Genomic DNA, 27,394 nt, shown 5'->3' on the forward strand with positions numbered 1-27,394 from the left:
ACAGTTCAAAGGCATATGTGTTTGTTAATTGGTAACTCCAGGTGTAAATGTGTGATAGACTTAGAACACACTCTTAATACATAAAGCATGTTCAGGAATGGGATGTAAATGGGGGAACAATAATTTAAAAAAAAAAAGTCATTTGGTGTTAAGACATTTTTATTTATTTATTTATGCCAAAGCACAACATGTTGTTACATAACAAGGCCTCATGCGTAAAATGCACATAGCAGTTGCATTAAAACAGGAAAGAACTTGGGAAGTGTGTGAAAGCCTGACCTGCTCCTTTCATAACTTAACTCTCTCTTAGGTTTGGACTTGCATTTAGATATTAAAATGCAATTCGCTTGACGTGAAATAAAATTTGCTTTTTTTTCTCAACCTCGCTATTGTGCAGTCACCCAAAACACGATGATTTAAAAGAAACTGAATGCAATGGTCATTAGAAGAAGAAGAAGAAGAAGAAGAAGAAGAAGAAGAAGAAGAAGAAGAAGAAGAAGAAGAAGAAGAAGAAGAAGAAGAAGAAGAAGAAGAAGAAGAAGAAGAAGAAGAAGAAGAAGAAGAAGAAGAAAATTACTATGGCTTTACAGATTTGTGGCTCTGATGAGTGCGTATGGGGACAGTAATTATAGGCTGCTGGGGACTGGGTAATCCTTATGGAGCCAATGGCGCCTTTTGAAGGCACCATTGGCTTCCATTACCTAAGCTGGTAAAACACTGTGGTAGTAGTAGATACTTGAAAACAGCTAGAAGCTATGGTAGGAAAGACTGTCTGATAGTCGGTTCTTTAGAAATAAAATAATCAGAAATATACATGTGCATGCAACCAATCATACAAAATAAACATGAACAAAAGGTGTAAATTTAATATGTACTAGTACATACAGTATATACTCCTACACTTATATAAATTATAAATATCTATTTTCTTCACCATATAAACTCTCAATGTGACAAACAGAGAACTACAAAGCAGTAAACACGTAACATCCTGAAAGCAACAGACAGAAAACACAAAGTAAAACAGATCAATCAATTAAAATAAAATGATTTAAGGGTTTTATAAACGATGAGCGTGTGTCAAAGGTGCTACTGGGTAATACAACAAACTGGAGAGAGAGACAGAATCACATGAAGGCACGGGAATGGACGAGAGGGACTGTCACAGTTGCAGCAAAGGACAAGCACAAGATTTCAGTACAAATCACACGTTTGCACATTCACCTCCCCTCTTACGCTTTTGAATAACCATTAACATTTCCCCATTAATCTCTCAACTATTAGTGTAGCTAAATATGTAATAAATTATTCAATATTTTAGAAGGCAGTCAGGTCTTGAAGGAAGATTCTCAGTTCTCTGCTGGAGTTTCTTTGTCAGCTGCTGCAGCTAAAAGAGGTCAAGGACAAGAGATTGTGTGAAAACACCAATGTAATAATGTGACATTTAGAATACCCACAGACATTTCTTTCTTTCCTGCCTTTTTAGATCATAATTGTGTTATTGGTTTTTTGGAAATCTTACAGTAAATTTGAGTAAATTACAATTGCTATACAATGGTGGACTGCCGTAGCATTTTCTGATCACCTTAACAATTTTTTTTAAATTATTTTATATTTTTTTACTTGATTAAATAAGCTCATATTAAGTTATGTTGATGGCCAGCAAAAACATTACAGGAAACTGGCAGAAGAGTCTCACTTTAACTTTGTCACAATGGGAAGAGATAAAAGAAGAAATCTTTGCGATGGAAAAAATCACTCACTACATAAGACTGAAATCTGCTAATTTTGATGAGAAATGGAAAAAATGGACAATCTAAAAGACGCAAGTGTGAATTGGAATCTTTGTAATTATAACACCCTGCTGTTCTGTTCTGTTTTGTTTGATATTATTTGTAAATTGCATAAATAAAGAGTAAAAAAAAAAAAAAACAAGCTCATATAAAGCATAGGACAGGGTACACACTGGAGAGGACATCAGATCAGTCGCAGATTATTATCAAATAACAAAAATAATAATTAAAAAATTAAAATTCTACTGTTTTTCCCTCTTTTTTCCTCTTCTCCTAGATTAGATTAATAAAACCAGCCTTAAGGCCTAAAGTGGTATTGATGTTGCTTTTACCAATCAGATTTAAGTTAGCTCCTTAGTATATTTTTTGTCCTTATTTTCATGTCCCTATTGACTAAATGGTTAAAGACTTTACAAGTCAGAGCAAGCTCTATCAAACTCTATCACCGTTTGGAGAAACAGGACTGTTGAAGCTAAAATGAACTATTAACCTTTGTATTCCATTGTTATAGTCATTTTCTGTTTAGTATTTCAGTATATAAACAAATAAGTAGGTACAGCAATATATTCTTATTCATTTCAATACTAAAATATTGAGTTTTTATATCTCATCACTGTAATGCTGATTATTTGGATTGGTTAATTAGTTGCTACATTTATTCTTCAGTACATGATCTTTATGTTATGTAACATCATTACTGACTCAGGGCTATCGAAATTGTGCTAGCCTGAATCAAAAAAAAATCGCTTATCATCATTGGCTCCCTACAGCCTGCCGTCCAAGACTGTCTCATCTATCCACCAGGATGTTTGTGCATAAAGACGCTCCGTCCCCTCGTCCTCCTCTTCCCCACCACCACCTGTAACTTTGTTTTCTGAACCAGATCTACTCAAGGTTGTCACACGTCATCTAACTGTATCAGAATGAAGCGAAAGATTATATTTCAACGTTTTCGTTGGCCTTCCGTCCACCCTCCCTTCCTGCAAGCTACAGGAGGGGCGGGTGAAGTGCCCACAAGCTATGTTCCAGACTTTTTTATTGTGACTGTGTATTGCATGTACGCTGAGGAGGTTTTTTTCCTAGTTCTATACTGTCCTCCCCAATAGGGAATTCAGTCGAGAACCTGCCTTTTCCTCGCTCCTGTCCTCCTGTTTCTCCCACTTTTCATCAAAACTCTTGCCCTTGTGGTGACCCACAGTTCTCCTACCCCTGTCTTCCCATGTTATATGTGATTGTCTTTTCATGTTTCTTGGACGAGATGAAACTGAAATGTAATTTTGTTCTTCTGTTGCTCTGTAGCATGTGCAGTGACAAATAAAGTTGATTCTGATTCTGAAACTGTTATAATGACCTTTTGCATAATATTGATTATTTTTTAATAGCTGCTGGTAATGTCTGTTATGGATGTTGGTTAATATATTGTGACTTGTGTGTCAAATACAAACACTACATTTTAACTGAAACCTTAAACAACTTGGAATGATATCAAGAAAAATGTCCATCAGGTGATTGAATATTTAAACGACTTGAGTGAGTGCAGTGTATCAGCTTTCCTCTTGGTGATGTCGGCTCCCATTGGGGAAACTCAATAATAAATATGAGTGAGGAGGTGAGGCAGAGGTGAGACATGTATCTTACCCTTGGAGACAATCGGATTCTCCTCCTGCGCCTCTTGGTCTCCGGGGACCCTTAATAGAGAATACACAGGTTGGCATAGTAACCATAAAATGGTGTGTAACCAATAGGAACTGAAACAATATTTTTTTTCAGTTGTACGTGAAAAGAAACATACTTGGGTTTCTGATTAATACTGCAGCGACATCGTCGACCTAGAAACATATGAAGTCGTACATATCACCTATCATTATATCATCAGTTATCTGATGATTAAGATGAATTGTAAAGAGAGTATGGAGTTGAAATACATTTTTTTAGTTATGCTTCACTTTATTCTAACAAAGGGCATGTGCACATAATAGAATTATATAGACGTAGATATACAGTGACAAGCTCACTCACTGAGAATTAGAAGAATGCCCAGCGTAAACAACACCACAGCAAGCGCCAACCCTCCAATCCTCAGGCTCTCATAGTCTGTAGAATAAACCAGAGACACAAGAGCAGGAGACAAATTCAATTGTTGCTTGAATGTCAAAATGGCTTTGCTGCTTTTGAGAGAAACCATTACTGTTCTCTCAGCCATTCGATATTTTCAGAGAGATACTCACCATAAATAAATGGGTTCTCTTCTTTCTCTTCGCCATCTGTACGAACAGAATAGAAATCACACGTTTAGAGGCACACTGTGAACTGTAAAGTACAATCCTAGGAGCAAATCATTAGAATACCTGTTTTTGTTTTACTAGTAGTATTTTTGAATCCTTCCTTTCGTTTTAAAATGTAATTCAGAAATGTAAGAAAAACAAGGTTGATAATTGTCTTGACTGGGCTATAGGTTTACCCCAACACTCCCAACACATCTACTGTACATTTTATCCACTTGCATTTTGAAATGCACTAATAATAATAATAACTCTCTGTTCTAGCAAAAGAAAACTGGTCCAACTAAAGAGCGACCTCACCATCTCATTTCGTTATTGTTTTATAACAAGTATGTCAAACTCATTTTAGTTCAGTCACCAAGAGATCAAATTTCCTGAAAAAAAAGTTGAAACCATAATATATTCTTTCAAAAAAGAAGACAAAATAAAGTTGCTGTAAATATAACCATGGGAAATCTGTGAGCTCCTGCAAATATCAATAGATGTTTCATTGATATTTAAAACATCTATTGATATTGATAGCAAATAACTGAATTATTTGGTATTTTACACAATAATTCATGTTTTCTCTATCATTTTAGGCCAAACTGGATGCTCTAAAGCGCCTGGGTTATCAACTGGTCATTAATTCAACAAACTAAATTTAGTTTTTTAAAAGATAGCTGTTAAAAACACACACATATATAATCTTTTTTAAAACAAAAATCTATATATTTTCCTGTGCAACATGCAATTCACAGCATGCCTGTCACAAGAAAACTTTCTTTCAAAATAAAATAAAAGTCAAACATGAGAGACATTAAGTATTTATTTATTTTTTGACCAGCTGTCCGCGACCCATCCAGTACAGGTCCACGACCCACTTTTGGTCCAAACCCAACAGTTGAGAATTGCTGCTCTAAAGGGTTTGATTTTGCTTTGAGTTTGACTCGGGTTCGATAAAAATCTGCTTAAATGGAAGAGTAATTGTCAGTAAGGATGTAACGATTAATCGTAAGGCAGTTAAAAATCGATTCATTGGTATCACGGTTGATATCGATTTTCTGAAAATTGAATCGCAGTACTTTTTTTAACCAGCAGAGAGCACAAGTGTAGGCGGCGGGCGGAGTCTACCAATACTTTCTTTCTGGCCGCCTTCTACTCTTAAATATGTTAATAAATGATTCATTTCCCCTTTAGCACTGAAAGAATATCTGTAATATCACTTGAATATCTGTAAAAGTCACGGTTTTCTATTAGCTCTGTCTGCTAGCATAGCTTCTCTTCTTCACTGCAAGATATCTGCATGCCAACCGACCACTGTGTTACCAGCGCCCTCTGCTGGTCCAAACAAATATCTGCCCTAAATACAGTGAAATGACTGGTTTTTTTTTTTAAAGTCCAATTGTTAAGGCACAAAATACATTTTCAGTTGCACTTTTAAAAAGAAAAAGAACTATTATGCATTTTTGCATTGTTTATTATAGAACCAGAATTTAAATTAATAGGCTTCTTCATTTGTATTATTCCTTTATTTATTTCATTCAAGATTTATTTTTGGTGAAATTGTATTGTTTTGAATAGTTTATCAAGGAATTCTTTTGACAATGAAAAATAAAAGGAAAATAGTACGGTATTTTCTAGTTTTTTTCCCAAAAAAAATAAAGGAATATTTTTCAGTCATCATTTGTCTACAGTCCCATTTTTTAAAATAAATCGTGAGAGAATCGTATCGTGAACCCAGTATCGTGAATCGAATCGTATCGGGAGTTGAGTGAATCGTTACATCCCTAATTGTCAGAAATACTACATGAACATTGCGACTACTGGGACTGAAGTTTGACCACAACAAAAGCTCCTCACCTTGTACACTGGGGTCTGCTACAGCTGTAACAGAGGATATGAACAGAGTTAAAAAAGTAACAGACACACAGAGAAGAGAGAGAGGCAGGAAGTTTCATACAGCATTTCTGCACAAAGCAAATTTCACATAACGTATCATTTTTTTTTTGTTTATGTTTTTTTTTTAAATTATAATTCCACAAATGACTGGTGAAAGCTACAAACAAATCCACAATCTTAATACCCTCAGTATCTGTCCTTTTAAATACCTTTACCTTCCCCAACACTGTCCCCTTATGGTTGCATTGTGACGCTGCATGATCAATACCCATGAGTCTAAAAGCTTTAGTGCAGACGTAAGCAACTGGTGGCCCGTCTATTTTTATGCGGCCCCCAAAGTAAATGTACAAAATTACAACATTGCAGGATAATACAGTAAAAGACAAGAGGAAAAACACAGAAAATACTCCAAAAACACACAATACTACTACAAAAATTAACAAAACGACAACAGCAATACACAAGATTACTTAGGAAATTATACGAAATTACAGAAAATGACAGCAAAAGTACACAAAAGACAAAAAATACACAAAAAATGGCTCAGCAATCCCACAGTACCAACAAACAAGCAAAACGACGACAGAAATACTCAAAAATTACTACAAAACAAAATGCAAAACGGCAGCACAAATACACAAATACTCCAAAAAACAAATATTTTATAGGAAAAATAAACAAAAGGACTACAGAAATGCACACATACACAGACTGACAGAAATACACACAAAATGACTATAAAAACTCTAACTATGTTATTTCCTGTATTAATTCTCAGATCCATCAATATTCTAAATGCTGACATGAATGTTGGTCATGTGACCCTCTGATCAAACGAACACATTTTCGTGGCTCCGCTGTGATAAAAGCTGTGTAGCTCTGCATTAGTGTGTGCATATGTGTGCATCATAAGTGGGGGGCACTTACCAGCCACGCATACCAGAAGTGAAGAGAGGAAGAGCAAAATAGTCTCCATGGCAACTGTTGACATAGAGTAATAAAGAAGGAGGTGAGAAAGAAGAAAGAAGAATAAAAAAGAAAGAAATAAAGAAAGAAAGAAAGCCCAAGAGAAAAATCTCTGAAGTTACATAAATCTGACACATTACCAGCTTGCTTTTTAAATTTGGGACACAATAACAGACACACAAACACATCCATTATTAAGGAAAGGTGGATCACACCTTCAAACACAAGCATCAAACCACGGAGATAAAACTAAAGCACCTGCAGTTGTAGCTTTTGTCCTGCTGAGTGATTTCAGTTCTGTGCCATGCATGTTCATTTTTCCTGGCAGAGATTACTTCTTCATCCCTGTGGATATTCCACAACCTTGGCCTATTTTCGGATGAGCCGCTGCTGCACACTCACTCACAAACTCTATCTGATGTAAAAAGTGTTTATAATATTAGGAGATGGCAGATTTTTGGTTTCAAGTGGCAAAGAGTTTTATTTCTTCTTTTGCACAGGTTAAGAAAAAAACAGCCCTTATATCACAATTTCCAACAGTTTGATTTAGCATTTTTCTTAGCAAAGATATGGCGAATGCACAACTACACAATGCATTAAACAGTTTATATTTTGCAGGGGGTATTTTAGGTCAAAACTTGCTACATGAGGCACAAATCCATATTTTGGCCATCTTGACTTGTGTAAACACGTGATTGGTGGGGTTTGAGAACCATAATATCATCAGATAAAAAGTGGTGTAAAAATGGTTGTTTGGAGTCTCTAATCGAATAATAGGAATGAAGGTGTGTGTGTGTGCTCCGCTTAACGAGTTATCACTGTGATGAACTGGTGACCTGTGGAAGGTGTACCATGTTAGCACTAAGCCAGCACTGTGTAGTGTGCATAGAGAAATGAATGACCAAAGGTTGGTGTGGTGGTGGGTGGCTTTGTTGCACTGTAGCAGTTTGAAAGCATTAATAATACAGCATAGGTCAAGCACTTTAAGTTGCATCAGCATAGAAAGTGCTATGTTGAAAAAGTTGTGCTATTAGTTCCTTGAGCTAGTATATCATAGGTTCAAGTCCCGAAGCCCTTAGGCCTTAACCTACAAATTAATGCATTTGCTTTGTGGATATCAACCAATCGTAATGAAGTGACAGAATCTGACAGTGTGTTTTGCAGTTTCAAGTGGAAATGTTTCCACTTCTGTCATTTGGCACTGCATCACATTTACTCAGTCAGCTTTTATTTCTTTCCGTTTATCGAAATGCTTGGTTTTTATGTCCATTTACTGTTTTTCTATAGCTCTATGAGTGATATAAAGTAAAGTGCACTCATAAAAACTGAATGTTCTTGAACGGCTAGTGGTATCGACTGTAGCATTCCCTTAGAGTTGGAGTTAGCATCCCAGCATGTTATAGATTTGATTTTATGAGCAATCTAAAACCTCAGTACAACTTAAAACCTCAGTAGCAATGAGGGTGTTACCGAGAGGGAAGTGTTTGGTTTTATTAGTGTATTCCGTCCATCTCATAATCTCAAGGTCATTGAATATATCAGTTTCATCATATTTTAGTGATGTAGAATGAAGCACAGTGTTTGAAGAGATGGCCGTTACATTTTCACATTAGGAAAAATACATCTATTTCATCCATTTATTTGGGGTGTTGATTGGTGGAAAGCCTCGAACGCTATCAATGAATCAAGTCGTGGGACCTAATAGATGGTGATTTGCACTCGTACATAGAAGGTGAGAAAGAAAAAGAAAAACAGCAGTCAAATGGGTCATCTATGTTTATACTAGCAAGCATTATGGTAATGTAAGTAAACACAGATGACTATTTTTTGCCCACATTTTCACAAGTCTTGGAGCTGCTTTGCAGAGCTGTAAGACAGGCTGTCATTGCTGGTTTGGCACTCGCATTTTGACACGTTCTCCTTCAAGGACCGTTTTACAGTCTTTGGGCCATTACTTTAAAACATAGACGTTCATTTGCATGTCTTCAAATGCACATGCTGCCATAGCCAACTACTATAGGAACATTTTTATACAGTATATCTCTATTACTTTTTTGTGTTTTGAAAGAAAAATTTCAGCCTCCAATATGTTACTATACATCTTATTTGTATAAATCAAACATGAGTGTTTGTGGAGTGTATTCCAGACAGTCAGTGTGGTATATTGGTGCTTAGATTAGTGTTTTTTTGAAGCCTGTACTGGGACACACAAGCATGCAGTGACCTGTAATGGTGTGTTGTGTGCCAAACATTTTACTCCATTTGTCCTGATTGTTTCCTTGGATTTTCTGTGTTTCATTGCAGGTTCTCTGCTATAAAATGCATTTGGTAAATCGATTACATAACTCTCACATCAGCAGGTGGTGGATAAGAGCTCAGCGACTCTGCTGCTGTGAAATGTTTGGGAGTGTCACATGGCAATGCAACACCCGTATTTTTTTATCAAACTAACTGATGCCACAATTTCTTGATAATTATTACTAAATTGTACTGTTTGCTAAAGCTTTCTGTATTTAGGATTTGTAACATAACATTTTTATGATCGTTTATTATAGGGAATATTGTTTGAGAAACATATGGAAGCATGGAATTTGCATTGAGATCCCCTTGTCCACTCCTCCGTACAAAATGTTACCAAAGAATATTCTACTGGCTCTACATGTAGCCTGAGTAATATGGAATTAAGTGCATTAATTCAGCTTTTTCAATTTAAAATGATCAAGACTATCACTAAAAAACTAATAGATAGACTGAGTCATGAATTATGGGCATGGAAGGTCATCAGAAAAGTGTACATTGTTTATTTCCCCACCTGATTTCACTGAGGCAGTTGGGAATGATAATGCAAATCTAAGAGCAACTGTCATTTAGAAAAATTCCTCTGACTCTGGAGGGACCAAAATGATTTGATAAATCCAATTGTTATTAATCGGAATACACAATTTAGACTGAATTTCTTGTGTATCTTTTGAAAGACATGTTCAGGATTTATTTTATATTGTCGTTTTTATTATATATGTATATCAAACCTATGTTTTCTCATTGTATTTGTGTTTACTTCCTAAAATGTTTTGCCTTTGGTAATACAATATTTTTAACATACAGACAACATAGAGGTACATTATCTTTTTAATAAAGGAAAATACAGCCCCAAACAGGCTGTTTCCTGCAACGAACAGACAGCGTCTGGGTGGCGAGAGGCAAAGGATATGAATAGGATTATTTTAAATTACGAGTGACATTTGTAGTATTAACGGAAGAACCAATAACAAAGTCAGAATTTATGATGAAGGAAATTTGATCAGCGGGAAAGAGCAAGGCAATTACACATCAAACAATAGGTCAATGGAAGCAAGACAATGATGCAGGCACATGGAGCAGAGTCCTCTAAAGTCCCCAGATATTAAACAAATAAGGTTCGAGCTCTGATATGAGATTTGAAGGGAAGGTTCAAAGGTATTATTTAGAAAGTAAATAGGTTCATGAAAGACAAACATAATCAGATGATCAGGGCAGTCCTTTGTGCAAATGGTTCAGGCAGCCACACCCAACTACACACACCAGTGTCCCATGCAGTGATGTGCAGTCAGGGTAGGCAAGGTAGGCAGTGCCTACCCAAGGCTGAATTGATATTTTCAATATTGGTTTTAATTATAATATAATTATAAATTATTTATTTTTCCATTTCCAATAGCCTACAGTACCTATAAGTTTGATGACAACCATTTAGGTCCAAAGGCAGCTCTGTACACTGCCTTTGGATGTAACCGTGCTATGCTAAATGCTATACGTACGTTCACAGTGCATTGGTGAATTGATCCCATGTGACCGCTGCTGCTACGTTCTCTCTCGCTCTAGCGAGTGGGCGGGATAACACTACAGACAGGATGACAGCGCAAGAGACAATAGAGAAACTTTTTTTTGAGGAAAAACGACAGCTTTTAAAAGATGGAGACCAACACCTGAGTTAACAGACCTTCAGCAAAGATAAGGTCAGAACATGTTTCATACTTTTCACAGTGAATGATACAAAAGGAAGGATTTGCTTTGTGGATGCTCCTCACTGAGGCTGTTCTGAGTTGTTTTCTCTGTGTTCCTGTGTTTCCAACACAAACAACGGATGTGCTGCGATATATCTTGTTGGGAGAGTATGGAGGCTATATTAAATAATTGTTTATGTTTCTTTAATGGTGTTTTACGATGTTGATTTTGTTAGATGGCTAAATGCTTGTTCATGTGGATCTTGTTGGGTTTTTTTCTTTCTTATTATGAATTTTATATTTTGATAAGCGCATTGAGATGACTTTGTTGGAAATTGCGCTATACAAATAAAGTTGAACTGAATTGAATTAACACTTGTCAGGAGAAACATATGAAATTGTCATTGGTGGTCTCAATTTGCAACGTGCCTACCCAACCCTAGAGGTCACGGCACGTCACTGGTCCCATGATATTTCTGTTCTAAGCAAATAACACCTGTCAGTTATTGTTTGAAATAATGCAATGTGGTAAAGCTTGTTGCACTAGATATGAATCTATTACTGAACATCAACTACGATACTTAGCTTCAAGAAGTGTATTTGTTCCCTTGATAGACTGGCTCCTATGCAGGACACATGACATTAGTGGAGCTTTAAAAGGTTTTGAATGTGTGTTTTCCAAATTCTTTATCTTCACGCTAACCAGAGATCAGTTGAAAAGTTTTTTTGTTTTGAAAAGAAATCATACATGTTCCCAACCTATCTAAAGGACAATTAGAGCAGCCCAATGTGCATTTGGACCAATAAAAACTCACACAGAAACAAAAGACAACTGCGTCAATATAGTCCTAATTGATGTTCCTTCCACTTCTGACAAACCTGTTCTTCACCATATTTAGATTTTCACCTTTCTTTCCTCATGACTTCATGTCTAACAATTAAATCTTGCCATTAGCCTGAATCACATTTTCTTATAACTAGCTTGAATATTTAAACAACCCTCTTAATATTTTCTGACGTCTAAGACTCAGATTAGTCCTTGGCTTATTTTTAAACTTGATGCTTCTTTATTAATCAAAATGTTGATTTGCAAGAAAAGGCCAAGTGAAGCGAATCTTTGTTGTCATTGAGAGCTATGTTAATAGACACATTTTCTGAAGTTTGACCATGTCTGTGTGTTTTATCCAGTGTCAGTGCGTTCTCATTTCAGGTGTGTAAACAAAGGCAGGTAAGAGCTGTTTGGGACAGATTTCTATTAATCCTTTTTGCACTTTTGTTTGTTAATAAATACTTGGTTTATTGTTGTACCCCATCAACTTCTGTCTAATTATTCCTAGTTTACACTTGCTTTATTTCCCTCTAGTGGTCCAAACGAAACAATTGGGGGCTTGTCCAGGATTTTTCAGTATTTTTTCTCTCTTCTCTCTCTCGATAGTGACTGTCCTGCCTATTTTATAAAGGTTTAGCCCACTTCACCTGAGACACAACTTTTCCAGCCAAGCTAGGAAAGTGCCAAGCTCAGCTGTACGAGCAATTCATTCAGGAGCTCAGTTAATATTCTTTTGTTTATTTATTATCTGAGTCAATCCTGGACTTATTTTCTCCCCTGGTGTTTAAAATGTGTTATGGCAAATCAAGTGCCTTCTATCGTGTCTATTGACCTGTTTAGGACTGCCCCAGTGACTGGTGTCTGTTTCAGAGTCAAAGTGACACTTCTGCTTCTCATCACATATTTTGTCCAGATATCTCCATAGTGTTTTTATTTTTTTTGCTCTGCAATTAATCTCCACTTTAGTAATCTGCTTGGCATCATATCATGTAATCACAAATAACATCCAAAGGTAAAATACACTTACATTAAAACACTAAAGCTTTCGGTTTACTGCTTAACATTTTTAAGCAGTATTCTCATGTAGGCCAGATTGTTTATTTTAAATGCATGCTTGAAAGTTAGGACAAAAATGTCATACGTGCACTATTAATATAACAACATATGATATTAAAATGTCACAACATGTTAGGTTGAGGGTACAAGTTGAGTGATATTTTGAGGGTAGAGAGAGCTGTAAGTATGAAAGTATGTCCAGAGGTTAATTCAAATAAAAACATAGTTATTGTTTCCATCTTTTTTCTTTTACAAAAAAAAGCGCATTATCATGAGCCCATTTTTGTCTTCTATCGTAGCGTGAGCTCAGTGCATCGTTCCATCCCTCGATGCCAGATCTACATTCTTTACTTTTTTTCATACACAGTATATAAATCAAACAAGAAGTTTTGCTTATAGACATAAAGTATCAGCCCCAAACTACATGTGTAATCCCCAAATAACAAAGAATTGATATGTAAAAGATTACAGCCCATCGCGGTGATGGAGGCAGTGTAAAGGTTAAGAAAGCAGGCTTATAATCTTTTTCGAATCCAACTTGGGCCATCACTATGGGATGTTGAGTAAGTACCTAACTGCTCGTGTTGTATGTTGCTTGCTAAATGAAATTGTAATATTGTAACCATGCATGCAGCAATTTGGACCTAAAGGCACAGAACAATTTCTGGGAATAAAATGGACGCCTTATAAAGGCCTCCTGAATAGGTTTATTTCTTAAGGTTTTATTTCCGGTCATTTCCGGAAACTGTCGCATGCGCAGTTGCGGGGAGAGAACTAGCTGGGCTACCGCTATTAGCATAGCTCTGAATCAAAATAGAAAGATGTCAACGCAGGAGGTTAACGTGCCCTTAACTCGCATACTCATTTTGCAGAAATGGCAAAAGTCACACAACGACATAATGGCCGCAACATTACTATCGCAAAAGAAAGTTTTCACCAGCGGAGCCATATTGTTGTAGCAGCATCTCTGCGGCCCATGCTGCTGATGACATCATCATTTGTTACCGTGTGATTGGCTAAAACAAATAATGGTGGACAGGCGCTTCGCCCAATCAGCTTCAAGCATTCTGTTCATGTCCCTCCCTGGTTCTGAATGGATTCATCAGACACAGACCCAGATCGATGTGGAGAACTGGAGTTAGAGGGAGGGGCTACACATCAATGTGGCTGTAGCCAGGTTACTAATCAAGATCATTTCCACCATTATTATGATTATCATTTTCAACTAGAAATAAACATTATAAAACCCCATATGTTTAATGCTTTCATTTGTTATTTTCCACTCTTCTCAAGTACCCCCTGTAGTGCTTTTGCATACCCCTTGGGGGTACACATACCCCCACTTGAGAAACACTGGTCTAGAGACTCCAGTCAACCTAACAGTCATGTTTTTGCATTGTAGGAGGAAGCCAGAGTAGCTATATCCAGAATAAACCCATGCATGCACGGAGAGAACATGCAAACTCTACAAAGAAAGAACGCAAGTTCCTCCCCGGGTTTGAACCCAGGACCTTTTGCTATGAGAGATGTGTAAACCACCACTCCACTGTGTTCTGCACGTGAAAAATAGGTCATCAAAATAGGTCACGACAGCTTTACTCAAAGCAGGGAAGAAAAAAAAACCCTATATCTACCATCGTAATTATGACACATTGCAATGGCAACAGTTTAAGTATTTCCATAGTGTCCACTTATCTCCATGGTAACCTTCCGCCTGGACATTCTGGCGCCGGGTAAGGATGGGACTAAAGCTGATGCTAAACAACACGAAGACATTAGTATGTGGAGAGACTGACACTGCATGGGTGTGGCGTTCATCTTTAAAGCCCACCGTGAAATCCAGCTTTGGTTTCGTCCGTCAACCCAAAGCGACGTGTTGCACGAGGTCGTGATATTGTAAACTGCGCGCCTCGTGCGGAGGAGAACACGGACCTTATTAACGCACAGGTAGAGATCATGTTTGACACACACCCCCACTGCTGTTATGCGTGTGCGCACTAATGCAACCTGTGGGTGAGCTGATCAGAACACAAGGCATTGACTAGGCATTTATTTTGACATCACACACAGACAATAATAATAATAATAATAATAATAATAATAATAATAACAATAATAAGTGATAGAGTCCTTGCAGTCCCAAGGCGCATCACAGTCAATTTAACGCAATTGTTTTTTGTTTTTTTTAACCAATGCATATTATTAAAGACACGCCCTCAATGGCTGCAGAAAAGGCATGTCGTGTTTGTGTGTGTTTTTTTTTTATATTACCCTCAATCCTGTCTACATTTAGGCACAACACACATACAAATACACATTCCTAGAAACAGACAATTATGTTTGTTTACGGTTTATTCACGATCAGCAACATAACGTATGTGCACTATATCATCCATTGATCCCATATGTGATCCTCCAAAATTACACATTTTACATGCAGATGTAACAGGTGTGCGCACAAAACTCACCTTATTTTTCCAGCTGTGCGTTGGTAAACAAACTATATCCGCCCACAAAAGTCAGTCAGCCTGTCTCACAAGTGTGTCACGTATATTCATCTGTCAGTGCATGCACATTGCACACATTTACTACAAGAAAGATTAAAAAATAAATAAAGAACCGTGGTGATGGAAAAAGATGCGTTTCCTGGCTGCCTTTAGAGCCTCTCTCTCTCTCTTTCTCTCTCTCTCTCACACACACACACACACAAACACGCCATCAACCCCCCCCCCCCCCCCCCCCCCCCGTCACACCCACTAATTTATCCACTCCATCAGAGTTTTTGCTTCATCTTTATTATAAACAGGCTCAGTGATGAAAAATTGACAAAGGTATGCGTACACACACAATCCATCAAAAACAGTTTTTATAAAAATACCAGTAGTGCTCAGAAATGACCTCTGCTTCCTTCACATGACTATATAAAGTGTCTCATTTTTTTTTTTCTATTGAAAGACAAATCAACAAAAAGCATAAGATGTGTCATTGACAGAATTTAGGAAATGATTGTCTTCCAATTACATTGTAAACCTAATATTGAGAGGTTGTAAGACAGTAATTAGTCAGTGCATTGATTAACGTTGCATAGATATTGTTCAAAAAAAACAAAAACAAACAAAAAACCTAACAGGTAATAGTACAAGTATGGCTTCAATTCAGATTTTTTTTGATGCTGCTAACTTCCCAATACTTTCTTAATAATCACTCATTCATTGTTGTTTTTTTTTTTTCAGATCACTCCATCTCACAAAAATGCTCCCTAGTGCAGACGACTTCATAAGGAAACACCAGCAAACGATTTGGTGAGATCAAAATTCTTCTCGCTGCAAAAAAGCAAAGAATACGGTAAAAAAAAAAAAAAGTGATTAATCTGCTTTAAATGTGAAACTCTCACTGATGCTGATCATGTACCTGCATGGTGCTAGAAATCCAGGGGAGAACACTACTGACTTTGGTATAAACACCAGGCTTGTTTTTGAGGCCACAGCCAGAACCCCAGCTGGTGATCCCTGCCAGAAACCATCGGTTTTCTCCCTCACACACCAACGGCCCACCACTGTCGCCCTGACAAGATACAGTTCAACATTATTTTCATTGCTTTCAGACAAATGCTTCATAAACCATGAATATTTCACAGGCAAATGGAAAACAAATATCCAGCTTATACCTGACAGGAGTCTTTGCCACCTTCCATCTTTCCTGCACAGAGCATGTTCTTGGTCACTTGACCTCTATACGATTTTGGACTGTTGCACTCTCTTGAATCGATGATGTCCACAGTCACCTCAAACAGATCACTGGAGGCAACGGCTAATTTTGAATACAAAAAAGTAATTAGAAATTATGTTCATTTTTTTTTTTTTTTTACAAATAATTACTATTGTAGCAGATCATAATGTCATCATTATATGTCATTTCTAAAACCTGTCAAAGAATAATAAATGTGCTTTGATTTAAAACTGCACCAAACAATTTGTCACGACTGGTAGGTTTTAGTCCTTGCCTTGATTTGCGTCAGTAGTTCCAAAACCTGAGGTCCAGCATTGCATTCCCGGAGCAAATGTCTGGCCGGTTAATGGCAGACATGCAGGTTGAACTTTGTCTGTATTAACAAAAACAGAATGATGAAGTCTTGCCACACACCAGGAACACTTTGTGCTAAAAATGAAAGTCATACTGAAACAGCAACGCAGGAAGTTGGGCACACATTTAGACAATGGGATGGGAAAATTTTAACACCATTTAAAAAAAAAAAGGCTCCGTGCGGCTCATCATATTAATTCATAGAGTATTCATACCAAACTGCATTCTGATCTAACGAGAACTAACGAAGGAGTAGGCATTTGCTGACGCCCCCGTGACACGTACGGGGTAATGGACCCCATTTATATATTGGTATGTGCCAATGATTCGGTACCATCAACCGTCGTAATATTTGACTAGCAAATAAATACGAAATCGACTTTTGTTTTGTTTTTTTCTTTTGGGGCCCCAAATCGAAAATCGGGCTCTGAGCGTCTATGCGTACACATCCATAGATTATACCTACCAAATTTCAGCCCAATCCGTTCACGAATAACAGAGGAGTAGCGATTTTAACTAGTGTACACAACAAGAAGAAGAAGAGGAAAAACAACAACAACAAAGTGAGTGGTGTTTTGAGTCCGGTAACCCAGCCTAAAAATGTTTAACATGTCCTAAAAGTTATGAAGCAGAAGCACTAAAGCATTTCACTGCAACTGAAAATAAAATATGCCACTTTCTCCTCATGACGAGAACAAAAAAAATGTTCTCAAAGCAAACTGGTCCCATTGGAACACATGCTCAGATCTGAACTGTCAAACATATCGTTAAAATGACTCACCGTCAAAAGTAACTGAAGAAGTAAGTTTGAGAAGAGCAACATCATGGTCATTAGTCTGGCTGTTGTACTGCTCGCTGATTAGGATCTTCTTGACATAATATGGCTCAGGAAGTGCATCAAGAGACACCACTCCACCATACACTCTCCAGTTATCAACAGAGAGAGACGAGTCACTTTTAGGACAAAGAAAGAAAGCTTTAGTGTGTAGAGGAAGCCATAGCATCTTATCATTGAATCTTTTAATTCATAACTAAGGGCACGCCTTACAATAAACCATGTTTTGTATAAGTTACCTTGGGAAACAGTGGGCGGCCGTCACCACATAATCTGATGAGATCAATACTCCTCCACAGACGTGGGAACCCCTAAAGTGTAGCGTCACCTGCCAAGGCCACTGTCCTGCTTCAGCTTTGTTGCCCCCGATGATCCGAGATGTGGACTGCTGCCTACCGCAGTCTGGGAATCAGAGACAATGCAATTTAAAGCGCATCTTTACAAAATCTGTCAAATAAGTGAATATTTTCAAGTGCCAACTGGTCTGCCTAGTGTTGAGCGAGAGCGAATGCTATCTGATGGGTAGAAGGTCATATATGCACATAGAAAGAGAAAGCAAGAGATTTTCCCGTTGTTCAATAATGCTCATATTTTGTGCTTTTTTACCCACAGCTAGGGGTGGAGACTGGGACATAAATTCAGCCCTGGCCTTTTCTATCCAGAACAGCCCAATACATAATCAGTGGACACCATGTAGAAGCCATTATTAAGTCAATAATGCTCAACATGTGTCTTTTTATGTCTTAATTTTAATTATTATTCCCCTAGAAAACCTTAAAAGGTGGAAACTTTTTAACCTCTTTTTACCTATTTTCTTTGGCCATTTTGCAACTTCTTTTGTCCTATTTTTGCCCCTTTTCAAAAAGTTCAAACACTTTTTTCAGATTTCAGCTTCCTTTTGCCAATAAACACCCTATCATTCCCCCTATTTTCATAAGTTCAATTTGACATTTTAATTACATTTTTGTCCTTTTTTTAATTTTTTGGGCCACTTTTCATCAAAACAAGCTAACTTTTGCCCAATAATCACCACTTGTTTCCTTTTTCCCCCTTCATTTTGCCTCTATTTGTTCCACATTTTTGCCCTTTTTCACTAATGTTTGCCACATTTTGCACATTTAAGCTACTATTTGTCATTACATACCACCTGGGTCCTCTTTATTTGCCCATTTTTTGGCCACTCTTGACTGCTTTTGGCACATTTTAGTCGCTTTTCAATCTTTTCTTGCCACGTTTTTGCCACTTTTGGACCATAATTGGCCACCTGTTAACATATCTGCCTTTACTCACTCGTCGAAAAAAACAAACAAAAAAATGTAGCGTACCGGACCGGCCCACAGGGACAGTGCCCGGTATGCCAGATGGCCAGTTTACCTCTACCCACAGCATATATCAGAGATTTAATATTAGTTTATTTATTTATTTTATTGTTTTTTAGTATCACAAGGAAAATTTGAAAGGAAAAAACATTAGCAGGATGTGCGGATGTTTTTTTTGGATAAAGTTCAGATTTTGAAAGATTTCTAAACAGGAAATTGTCTGATATTGAGGGTTGTTCCCCTGTTACCCTGCAGATGCAGCCTGTATGGGTAAGAGAAGGACTAACATAGAAAGCAGACGAGCTTTGTGTATGACACATGATTGAAGGAACAGATGGAGACTTTTACCAACACACTGCAGGGAGACCGTCTGCTGGTTTGGACAGGAAGAACTGTGCAATGCCACAATCAAGAGAAAAAAAACAAGTCAACACACAACGACACCAATGTCAATGTCTACAAATAGATTTCACACGTACAGATACACACCTGACGTTTACCGAACCCTGGATCAGAGAAGATGGTTCACCCGTCAGTGTTAAACCAATTGTCTCCTGGGAAACAATTACATTACTAACAAAAGACCTGGAAATAGGCAGAGAGGGGATTAGGAGGTTGAAAAGGTAAAATTGCACATACATACAGTAATTCACTCTTTTTGCAGCATTCGACACAGAAGCTCAGATAAAAACATTTTATTTGTTGAGTTCTAAAAGTGAACAGATTAAAAGGCATGGTTTATTTACTTTCCAAATCCTAGTTGAGCACAAAGTTGATCGGCATTGCTCTGATCCCAGCCTTGGTAACAAACTGGGAGGAAACGACCATCTTGAGCTGTTTTGACCTGCAGACCAAAGTTCCTACCGAACCTCACTGGAGATAACACAAAAAAGAAACATGCTACACTGTGATGTCAGTAGTCAATTCTACCTGCAAACAATAACTGCATTTAGTAAAAGCTTTAATAAAACAGTGCTTGGCTCTATGCTGACTAAAACATAATTCTTAAGGCTTATGAAGCAGTTCATTAATTTCAGCTCATCATGAAATGCCTTTCGATTTGTTTGAAATGTTGATAGTATTTGGATTGGTAGAATATCTGAGATTTCTACATGTTTACTCACCACAATTTGCTTCGTCTGAGCTCAAGCTGCAGTCCCTTATTGCATCACATTGAACAGTATTGTTGGAACATGTGTCAAAGTCAGGCAAAGGAGCGCTCTCGCTTCCCTGATCCTCACTCTCCTCAAAATAGATGATGGCCACTGTTCCCCTAGTGCCATAACGAACTGTGATTGAGGATAGAATTATGAGAGTTTCATTGGCCTATGTATATTATATAGTTACTTTTGCAAAAAGTCCAAATGCTATCATCGAAAATAATACAGGCTTAAATGACTAACAACATATGCATGGCCATAGAAAATACTACTCAACATGGCTAAGCTCATGTATTTCGGTGAAAAAAAAAAAAAAAAACTCTCCCTTTTGTGTGACATTACTTAAAAGACAGGGAATTGAAGCCCAGTAACCATCAAAACTCATGAGTAAGTCTCAACATATTTTCTGTTTAGCCCAAAATAATACATAAATAAATGGCAGCATACTTCCAAGCCAGATCGCAAGTCCTAACAAGGTAAGTAAGGCCAGGGCTGCCAGGGCACCACCATACCACTGGGCATTATTCTGACGGCATCGATTTCTCTTTTGGTGAGCTGGGTACAGAAAAAACATAAACATGCAGTCAACTTTAAAGTTTAATTATCAGACCCGAAATATCCCCAGCAGTGTTTGTAATTATTGTCAGATAAAGGATTTTACTCACGTATGTTGGGCTGTGTCACTTGTGGACCAACCACAGTTGGTGGATACTGTGGAATGTAATTTGGGTGGGACTGGGGTTTCTGGTCGGGTTTATAGCCGTACACAACCTCCTCATAAGACTTGAGGGGGGGCTGGGTGTGTAAATCAAGTGTGTAGTAAGGAGGGGGAGGTGAGTTCTAGGAGAGAATGATAAAGAAAGGGGCAAGTTAATATAGTTCATTTCAGCAGCAAATGAGAGGTAAAATCAAAAGTTTTTTTTTTTTTTAATAATAATAAATTGGAAAATGTAAAGATAATCACATCTGCCACGGAAATAAAGGATTGTATTTAATCCACACAAGCAATTGTTATCCTGTATTTATAGTAGAAACCAGAATAACGACCTAGTATGCAAATGTTCTACCCTGGAAGCTAGTAAAAGAAAATCTTTATTCCTAATGTTTCTATCTGCAATATCTTCTCTGTTGAAAAAGGATTTCATCAATATTTAGATTGTTGTCATTTTAGCCCAAGTGGTAACGGCTAAGAATGAATACAGATACTAAGGTTTGGACTGAAAGGGTTACTACCACGAAGGTCATCTGGAAGAATGAAGTCATTGTGAATGACTCATGATAAAAGTGAGTGCAGACACAGTCTCTTCCTGGTTGGGCAAGTATCTCTGTGAGGCCTGAGGTCTGTGAGGCCTCTGCGGGGTGGGGCGGTTTCTATGGGGGTGTTACAGGCTTCCTCGGATCCCCTCGGGGGCCACCTGCCAAGCTGGTCTGGTGGGTCCTAGGTGGTGCGCTGGCCTCTAATAGCGGCTCTTACATGCACTGATATGGAGATACAGGCGTTCCTGGAGCTTTGGGACAGCTTTTGTTTGGACATTACTTATAAATGTTTGCTATCGGCAAGTACCTCTGTCACACTTAGAGGCACACATCTATTCCTTCTGTTCACTCTTTGTGGTATCTGAACATAATAGTAGCAAAACACTACACCAACAGCTCAACCAAAAAGGCCTCTCTCATCCCTCTTTGTCATGTCCTCCCTAATTCCTTTATCCCTTTTATTTCCCACTGCCCTCTTTTTCTTTCTTTTTTTTTTTTTTTTTTTACAATTTTCTTCCCACTAAAGTTCAGCTTACCCCTCCTTTTAGGGAGGGCTGGTGACAGTAATAAAATATAATAAAAAATATCCATCGTGCAGTAAAATTAGTTTCAACCTATAGCCCTGATTAATGATTAAATTTGGGATGCCTAGTAATGTTAGTTATTTGCAAAGAGTAAAGAAAGCCTCTGATTCACCTGACAATGTTTAACTTCTAGTGACGGAGAGGGAATTTTAGCTCACCTGTGTTTAGGTTGAGTGAGCAGGACAGCTCCATTTGGATCAAAGACGTCATTTAGGTCAGTGGTTACTTTTTACGGCATGCAAGACTTTGTGTTGCATCTGATCATTTTGTGCAATTAATACCACCCTTGATCAAACATGTGATATGTAGCTTAACTCAGCAGTACAAATAGATATAAAAATTAAAATGAGAAGGTTCTAATGAAAATCAGAGCAACGTGTTGGCTTTGTATGAAGGCAACCAAATGATTTACTCATTGCTGGTTTGCATCTAATTTGTTTGTTATAGGGAGGGTAAAGGTGGTGTGACGTTTCACCTTATATCTTTGCAACCAAACAAACCTGCCTTTGTCTTTATGATATAAAACATTTACAAGTGTCCTATGAAAGTACAAATACAGTACCTATTTTTTAATGTCTTAAGATAAGGCAAGGCAAGGCAGGTTTATTTGTATTGCGCATTTCATACACAAGGCACCTCAATGTGCTTTACATAATCAAAAAGTGCAACAGACAACAGCTCAAAATCAATAAGAACATTAAAGTAAGCAACAAAACATTTAAAACCATCAGTAAAAACATTTAAAATCATCAACAAATATCATCAACAACATGACCAAAAATCTCTCTCTCAATCATATGCAGTAGCGAAAAAAAGTGCCTTTAACTTTGATTTAAAATTGTTCACATTAGATGCTGACTTCAGCTCTGCTGGCAGTTTGTTCTACTTCTCTGCAGCATAACAACTAAAAGCAGCATCACCATGTTTACTGTGAACTCTGGGCTCCACTATCTGACCTGTGTTCATAGATCTGAGAAACCTGCTGGGTTCATACCTGACTAACATCTCACTGATGTATTCTGGACCAAACCCATTCACAGATTTATACACCAGCAGCAGAACTTTAAAGTCTATTCTGAGGCTGACTGGGAGCCAGTGTAAAGACTTTAAAACTGGAGTAATGTGTTCTGACCTCTTTGTTCTGGTTAAGACCCGAGCTGCAGCGTTCTGAAGCAGCTGTAGCTGTTTGATGCTCTTTTGGGGGATTCTTGTCAGAAGACCATTACAATAGTTCAGTCTGCTGGAGATAAAAGCATGGACCAGTTTCTCCTGATCTTTCTTAGTCATTAAACCTTTCACTCTGGAAATGTTCTTTAGGCTGTTTTTGTAATAGATTTGGTCTGACTGCTGAATGTCAAATCTGAGTCAATCAGAACACCAAGGTTTTTGACTTGGTCTTTAGCTTTTAGAGATCAAGACTCAAGATACTCGCTGATAGCAGTCCTCTTTTCCTTGTTACCAAAGACAATCACCTCCATCTTGTCTTGATTTAGTTGAAGGAAGTTTTCAGTCACACAACACCTCTATGGGACCATAGTCATCTGGTTCAGTGATAGATATAGTTGTGTGTCATCTGCGTAGCTCTGATAATCAACCTTACAGTTCTGTAAAATTTGTCCTAAAGGAAGCATATAAAGGCTAAACAGAAGGGGTCCAAAAAAGGAGCCCTGAGGAACCCCACAGGACATTGGTAATCTGTCAGATTCAAAGTTTCCAATGCTTACAAAATAACTTCGCTCCTCCAAGTAGGACTTAAACCATTGCATTACTTTTCCATTTAGTCCAACCCATGTTTGCAATCTGTGCAACAAAATTGTACGATCTACAGTGTCAAATGCAGCACTTAGATCCAATAAAATGAAAACAGACACTTTTCCTCAGTGTTCAACCTTATGTCATTGATCACTTTGATAAGAGCAGTTTCTGTGCTGTGATGAGAAAAAAATGTATCAAATATTTTGCTGAACGTTAAGAATTGACTCAGTTGGTTGAAGACCACCTTCTCGATGATCTTGGCCATGAATGGAAGGTTGCTGATTGGTCTATCGTTAGCCAGTATAGAGGCATTCACCACTTGTTCCAAATCGAGTGTTTTTGTATCACTCTTCACAACAATAAGAATAATGGTTACTTCATATTGCCTGGACTAGGCCAACAGTTCCTGCATGCTTGTGATAGTGCTCAGCTATCTCACAGCCAGTGGAAACTTAAGACATTTACATTGTCAGAATGTAATGCTACAGAACCTGTTTGAACAGACTTTCTGCTTATCATTCACATGACAATTTAACTTGGTAAGCTTTTTTTCTTTGTAATGAGAATTACATTATACAGAAATCAACAAAATACATTACAGATGGCAATTATAAAAAGGGAATGGTAGTGCTATTATCTTAATAGGACTATTTGCTAGTCCTTATGAGCTCTACTTTGGGGAATGTTGAAGTCCCCCACAGTGTGGGGTTCATACTTTGAGACCTGCTGTTGGACCGATGCTTTTCTGTCTGTTTGTTTGACCTATAATGAACTGAGGTTCGATCAATGAATCTCAACTGGTATTAGCTCCAACACTGCCCTTAGTGCCCTGCCACCCTTTTACTGGATAAGGAGGTGTAGAAAACTATACAGCATCTACTCTGATCAGTAATCTGAACAAACCTGTTCCTAAAGTCAACAGCTTGGATTCAAATGCTCGTGACTAGGGTTAAAGCTGCTTGACCACATAACCCACATTGTTAAAAATATACCTGCATGTCATCCAAAAGTTGTTGTTATAAATCCTCCAATAGGGATTTACTCACAAACAACTATCAAGGGTAGAATATGCAGCTCAAGAGTTTTTGTTTCCACCATAAACAAACGGGTTGTTGCCAAATGATCATGTGAGATCAAACTCCTGAAAAGTTTTGCGCTATGGAGTCCCGTAATGCGAAGACGGTGCCGAAGTGAAATGTTTTTACTTAATTCCTACTGGGATTTCTTGTGTTTTTTGCAAGACAAGACAGTAGCTGTGTTTCCATTACCCTTGGAAATGCGCAAAATCTAAATAGCGCAATAAAACTGGCAATGGAAAAAAAAACTCAAATATCGTTTTTACGCTTTCATAAGGAGGAATTTACCACATTTCAATATTAAAATGTGTAACACTTTTTCCGCAAATACACGTCACAGAACGTGACGTACATGGTCACATGATGTGAGGTACCTGGTCACATGACCACTTCTGTCCGAGAAAACATGTGACGGTACGTGACAGAAGAGAAGACCGGGACATTTCTTAGCGTCATAATTAAAAATTATTACTGGCACATTAGACGTGAAACAACAATGGAATACAGAGTGTTATAAGGAGGTTTGGAGCGTCCATCTTCCTGCTGCAAAGTCTCACAGGATGAGATTTCACAATAGTTACAAGGCTCCTGCCCAAAAAAACATTTCGATAGAAATACGTTCAAAGCGCAATTGATTCGCTTCAAGCCATTTTTGTTCTGATCTGTTTATGAGATAAGAAATTTAGATGTTGAAAAAATACAATAGAATTAAATAATACAAGGCATAAGCACTATGTACACTTTCACTTGTGGATCACACACGTACAAGACGTAAACACTATGTACAATATGTACACTTTGGCTTGTGGAAAGACAGGTGCAGTTTCAAAAATGTCATTTACCTGGTTAAGCAGCTTTAGGTTAGTGATTCTATTTATCATTCAAAAGCAACACAGAAGAGATGATGAGATGCCCTTTTAAAATTGTAGGATTCGTTTTGAATGCAGCTTTTCATTTTCAGAGTAACAACATATATCAATTTATTAGTGATGTCCCGATACAACTTTTTCACTTCCAATACGATACCGATATTGCAGCCAATATCAGTATCGATATCAGCATGAATCATACATACTTTTATTACTTATTTTGTAGTGTGGAATGTTGTTAAAGGGATGTTACTCAAACAGAGAACAATAGTCAGCAACAGTAGGTACAGTATAAGAAAAACTGACCCATTTATTATTAACCAATTGGTTACATACATTTTAACCTTCAACATAATATCTACAGTATTCTACAATTGAATAAATATAATATATATTGGAGATTTTAAATGCAGTCCGATAAAATCCGATATCTGATATCGATATCGGATTGGGACACCCCTACAATTAATATTAAAAAGAAATCCACCTGTGGATAACTGCAGAAAGCATTTAGTGTACATTATAAACATATGTAAAGTGAAGACAGACAACAAGTAGCACAAATTCCCAGAATTGTTTTAGTCGTTGTCAAACAGTAATAGCTCTATCTCAGAGTGCAGCTTTTAAACCAAAAGTGTTAACCTGTCACGATGGCTGTGAATAAGCTGCTTGTGGACTCATTGACAAAAGCACATCATAAGACCATTTCCAAAGCTTCCTGATCAGGTTTCAAAAAAAACGCCCGAGGGCAGCATCCATCCTGGTAAGACAGCTTAGCACCAGTAGGTGAAGGGATGCAATCATCAGCGTTTCCAATGGAGCCGACATGATCATAGTCCACAAATAGCCATAATAATGGAAAAATACTGGAAACTCAAAAGATCAGGCCCCAACATTTCACAGTGTCACATTAATCATACAGCACAATATAAAGTTAATAACTTGTGGGAGATTGGAGTGCCCTTTAGTGTTGAATAAATTATGTGAGCATATTAGAATACTGTTCATCGATCAAAAATGATCCCTGTGAATAATTTACAGGTTACAGTGAAAATATTTAAACAAATGATAATAAAAATTCTCCATTCGAAGCATCATTTTTTAAAAATTTGAACAGTTGAATAATAATAACAATACAAATTTCTAAATAATTACAGAAGCTTGTATGGGCTGGTAAATGTTTCCCATTTGTTAATCTCAAGGAGGAAAAAAAAAAAAAAAAAAACTATTTCATTTAAACAGGAAAGCTTGAAATGGATCCTTCACAGAAACTGAGTCATACTGTCATCAACATGGAAATCCCTACTCTCTGTGAAGCAACACTCACTTGCAAAAGAAAACAAAAACAAAAAAAAAACAACACAAATCACAAAGAAGATAACCAGTAAAAGCTGAGTCTTGACTGAGAAAGCTAAAAAGAGAAACTATGGATATATTATGAAAGAGGAAATGGTTGTTTAACTGGGAAAACACACAGAACTTACCGGGTCAGGCTTTGCCATTGGACTCACACAGCTGAGAGCAAGTGGGCGGAGCTTAGTCACATCCAGGTTAGGTAGTCTCTACGCTGGGAAACAGCCTCTAAGCTCCCACACGGTTTATCACTGAACTTCAGCCAAACATTCACAGGTAAATCGTTCCTCCTCCTCCTTTTAGCCTAAGACCTCCC

General features: G+C 37.5%; 2 protein-coding genes across 3 annotated transcripts; both read right to left on the reverse strand.

The window, feature by feature from the left end:
* Positions 1-210: 210 nt before the first annotated feature.
* LOC114474653 (FXYD domain-containing ion transport regulator 6-like) lies at positions 211-15,483 on the reverse strand. 2 transcript variants are annotated; one of them, XM_028465084.1, is made up of 8 exons: positions 15,256-15,483; positions 6,884-6,937; positions 5,918-5,941; positions 4,022-4,057; positions 3,813-3,887; positions 3,586-3,622; positions 3,432-3,481; positions 211-1,387 (listed from the first exon to the last, which is right to left on the reverse strand). In XM_028465084.1, exons 2-8 carry the CDS (start codon positions 6,930-6,932, stop codon positions 1,350-1,352), a joined length of 309 nt encoding a protein of 102 aa, XP_028320885.1. In that variant the 5' UTR covers positions 6,933-6,937; positions 15,256-15,483; the 3' UTR covers positions 211-1,349. The 2 variants fall into 2 exon arrangements, with proteins under 2 accessions (XP_028320885.1, XP_028320884.1); XM_028465083.1 differs by lacking the exon at positions 15,256-15,483 and adding an exon at positions 14,619-14,751.
* Positions 15,484-15,563: 80 nt separating this feature from the next.
* Positions 15,564-27,344, reverse strand: LOC114474652 (transmembrane protease serine 13-like). Its single transcript, XM_028465082.1, has 13 exons — positions 27,210-27,344; positions 20,850-21,024; positions 20,632-20,739; positions 20,149-20,313; positions 19,771-19,897; positions 19,514-19,609; positions 19,373-19,416; positions 17,945-18,107; positions 17,652-17,824; positions 16,791-16,889; positions 16,455-16,597; positions 16,199-16,351; positions 15,564-16,110 (listed from the first exon to the last, which is right to left on the reverse strand). The coding sequence occupies exons 1-13, from the start codon at positions 27,225-27,227 to the stop codon at positions 16,096-16,098; spliced, it is 1,479 nt and encodes a 492-aa protein (XP_028320883.1). The 5' UTR covers positions 27,228-27,344; the 3' UTR covers positions 15,564-16,095.
* Positions 27,345-27,394: the final 50 nt, after the last annotated feature.

This window comes from Gouania willdenowi, chromosome 13, assembly GCF_900634775.1.
Source record: "Gouania willdenowi chromosome 13, fGouWil2.1, whole genome shotgun sequence".
Taxonomy (NCBI): Eukaryota; Metazoa; Chordata; class Actinopteri; order Blenniiformes; family Gobiesocidae; genus Gouania; species Gouania willdenowi.

Excerpts from the sequence above, each read along its gene's own strand:
- LOC114474653 (XM_028465083.1), bottom strand. The coding sequence starts at position 14,745 with ATGATCTCTACCTGTGCGTTAATAAGGTCCGTGTTCTCCTCCGCACGA. Across the intron at positions 3,482-3,585 it reads AGTATTAATCAGAAACCCAA|GGTCCCCGGAGACCAAGAGG; the intron begins GTATGTTTCTTT and ends TTCTCTATTAAG. Across the intron at positions 1,388-3,431 it reads GAATCCGATTGTCTCCAAGG|CTGCAGCAGCTGACAAAGAA; the intron begins GTAAGATACATG and ends GACCTCTTTTAG.
- LOC114474652 (XM_028465082.1), bottom strand. Across the intron at positions 19,898-20,148 it reads CTCAGACGAAGCAAATTGTG|TGAGGTTCGGTAGGAACTTT; the intron begins GTGAGTAAACAT and ends TGTTATCTCCAG. Across the intron at positions 18,108-19,372 it reads GGTCTCCCTGCAGTGTGTTG|ACTGCGGTAGGCAGCAGTCC; the intron begins GTAAAAGTCTCC and ends TCTGATTCCCAG.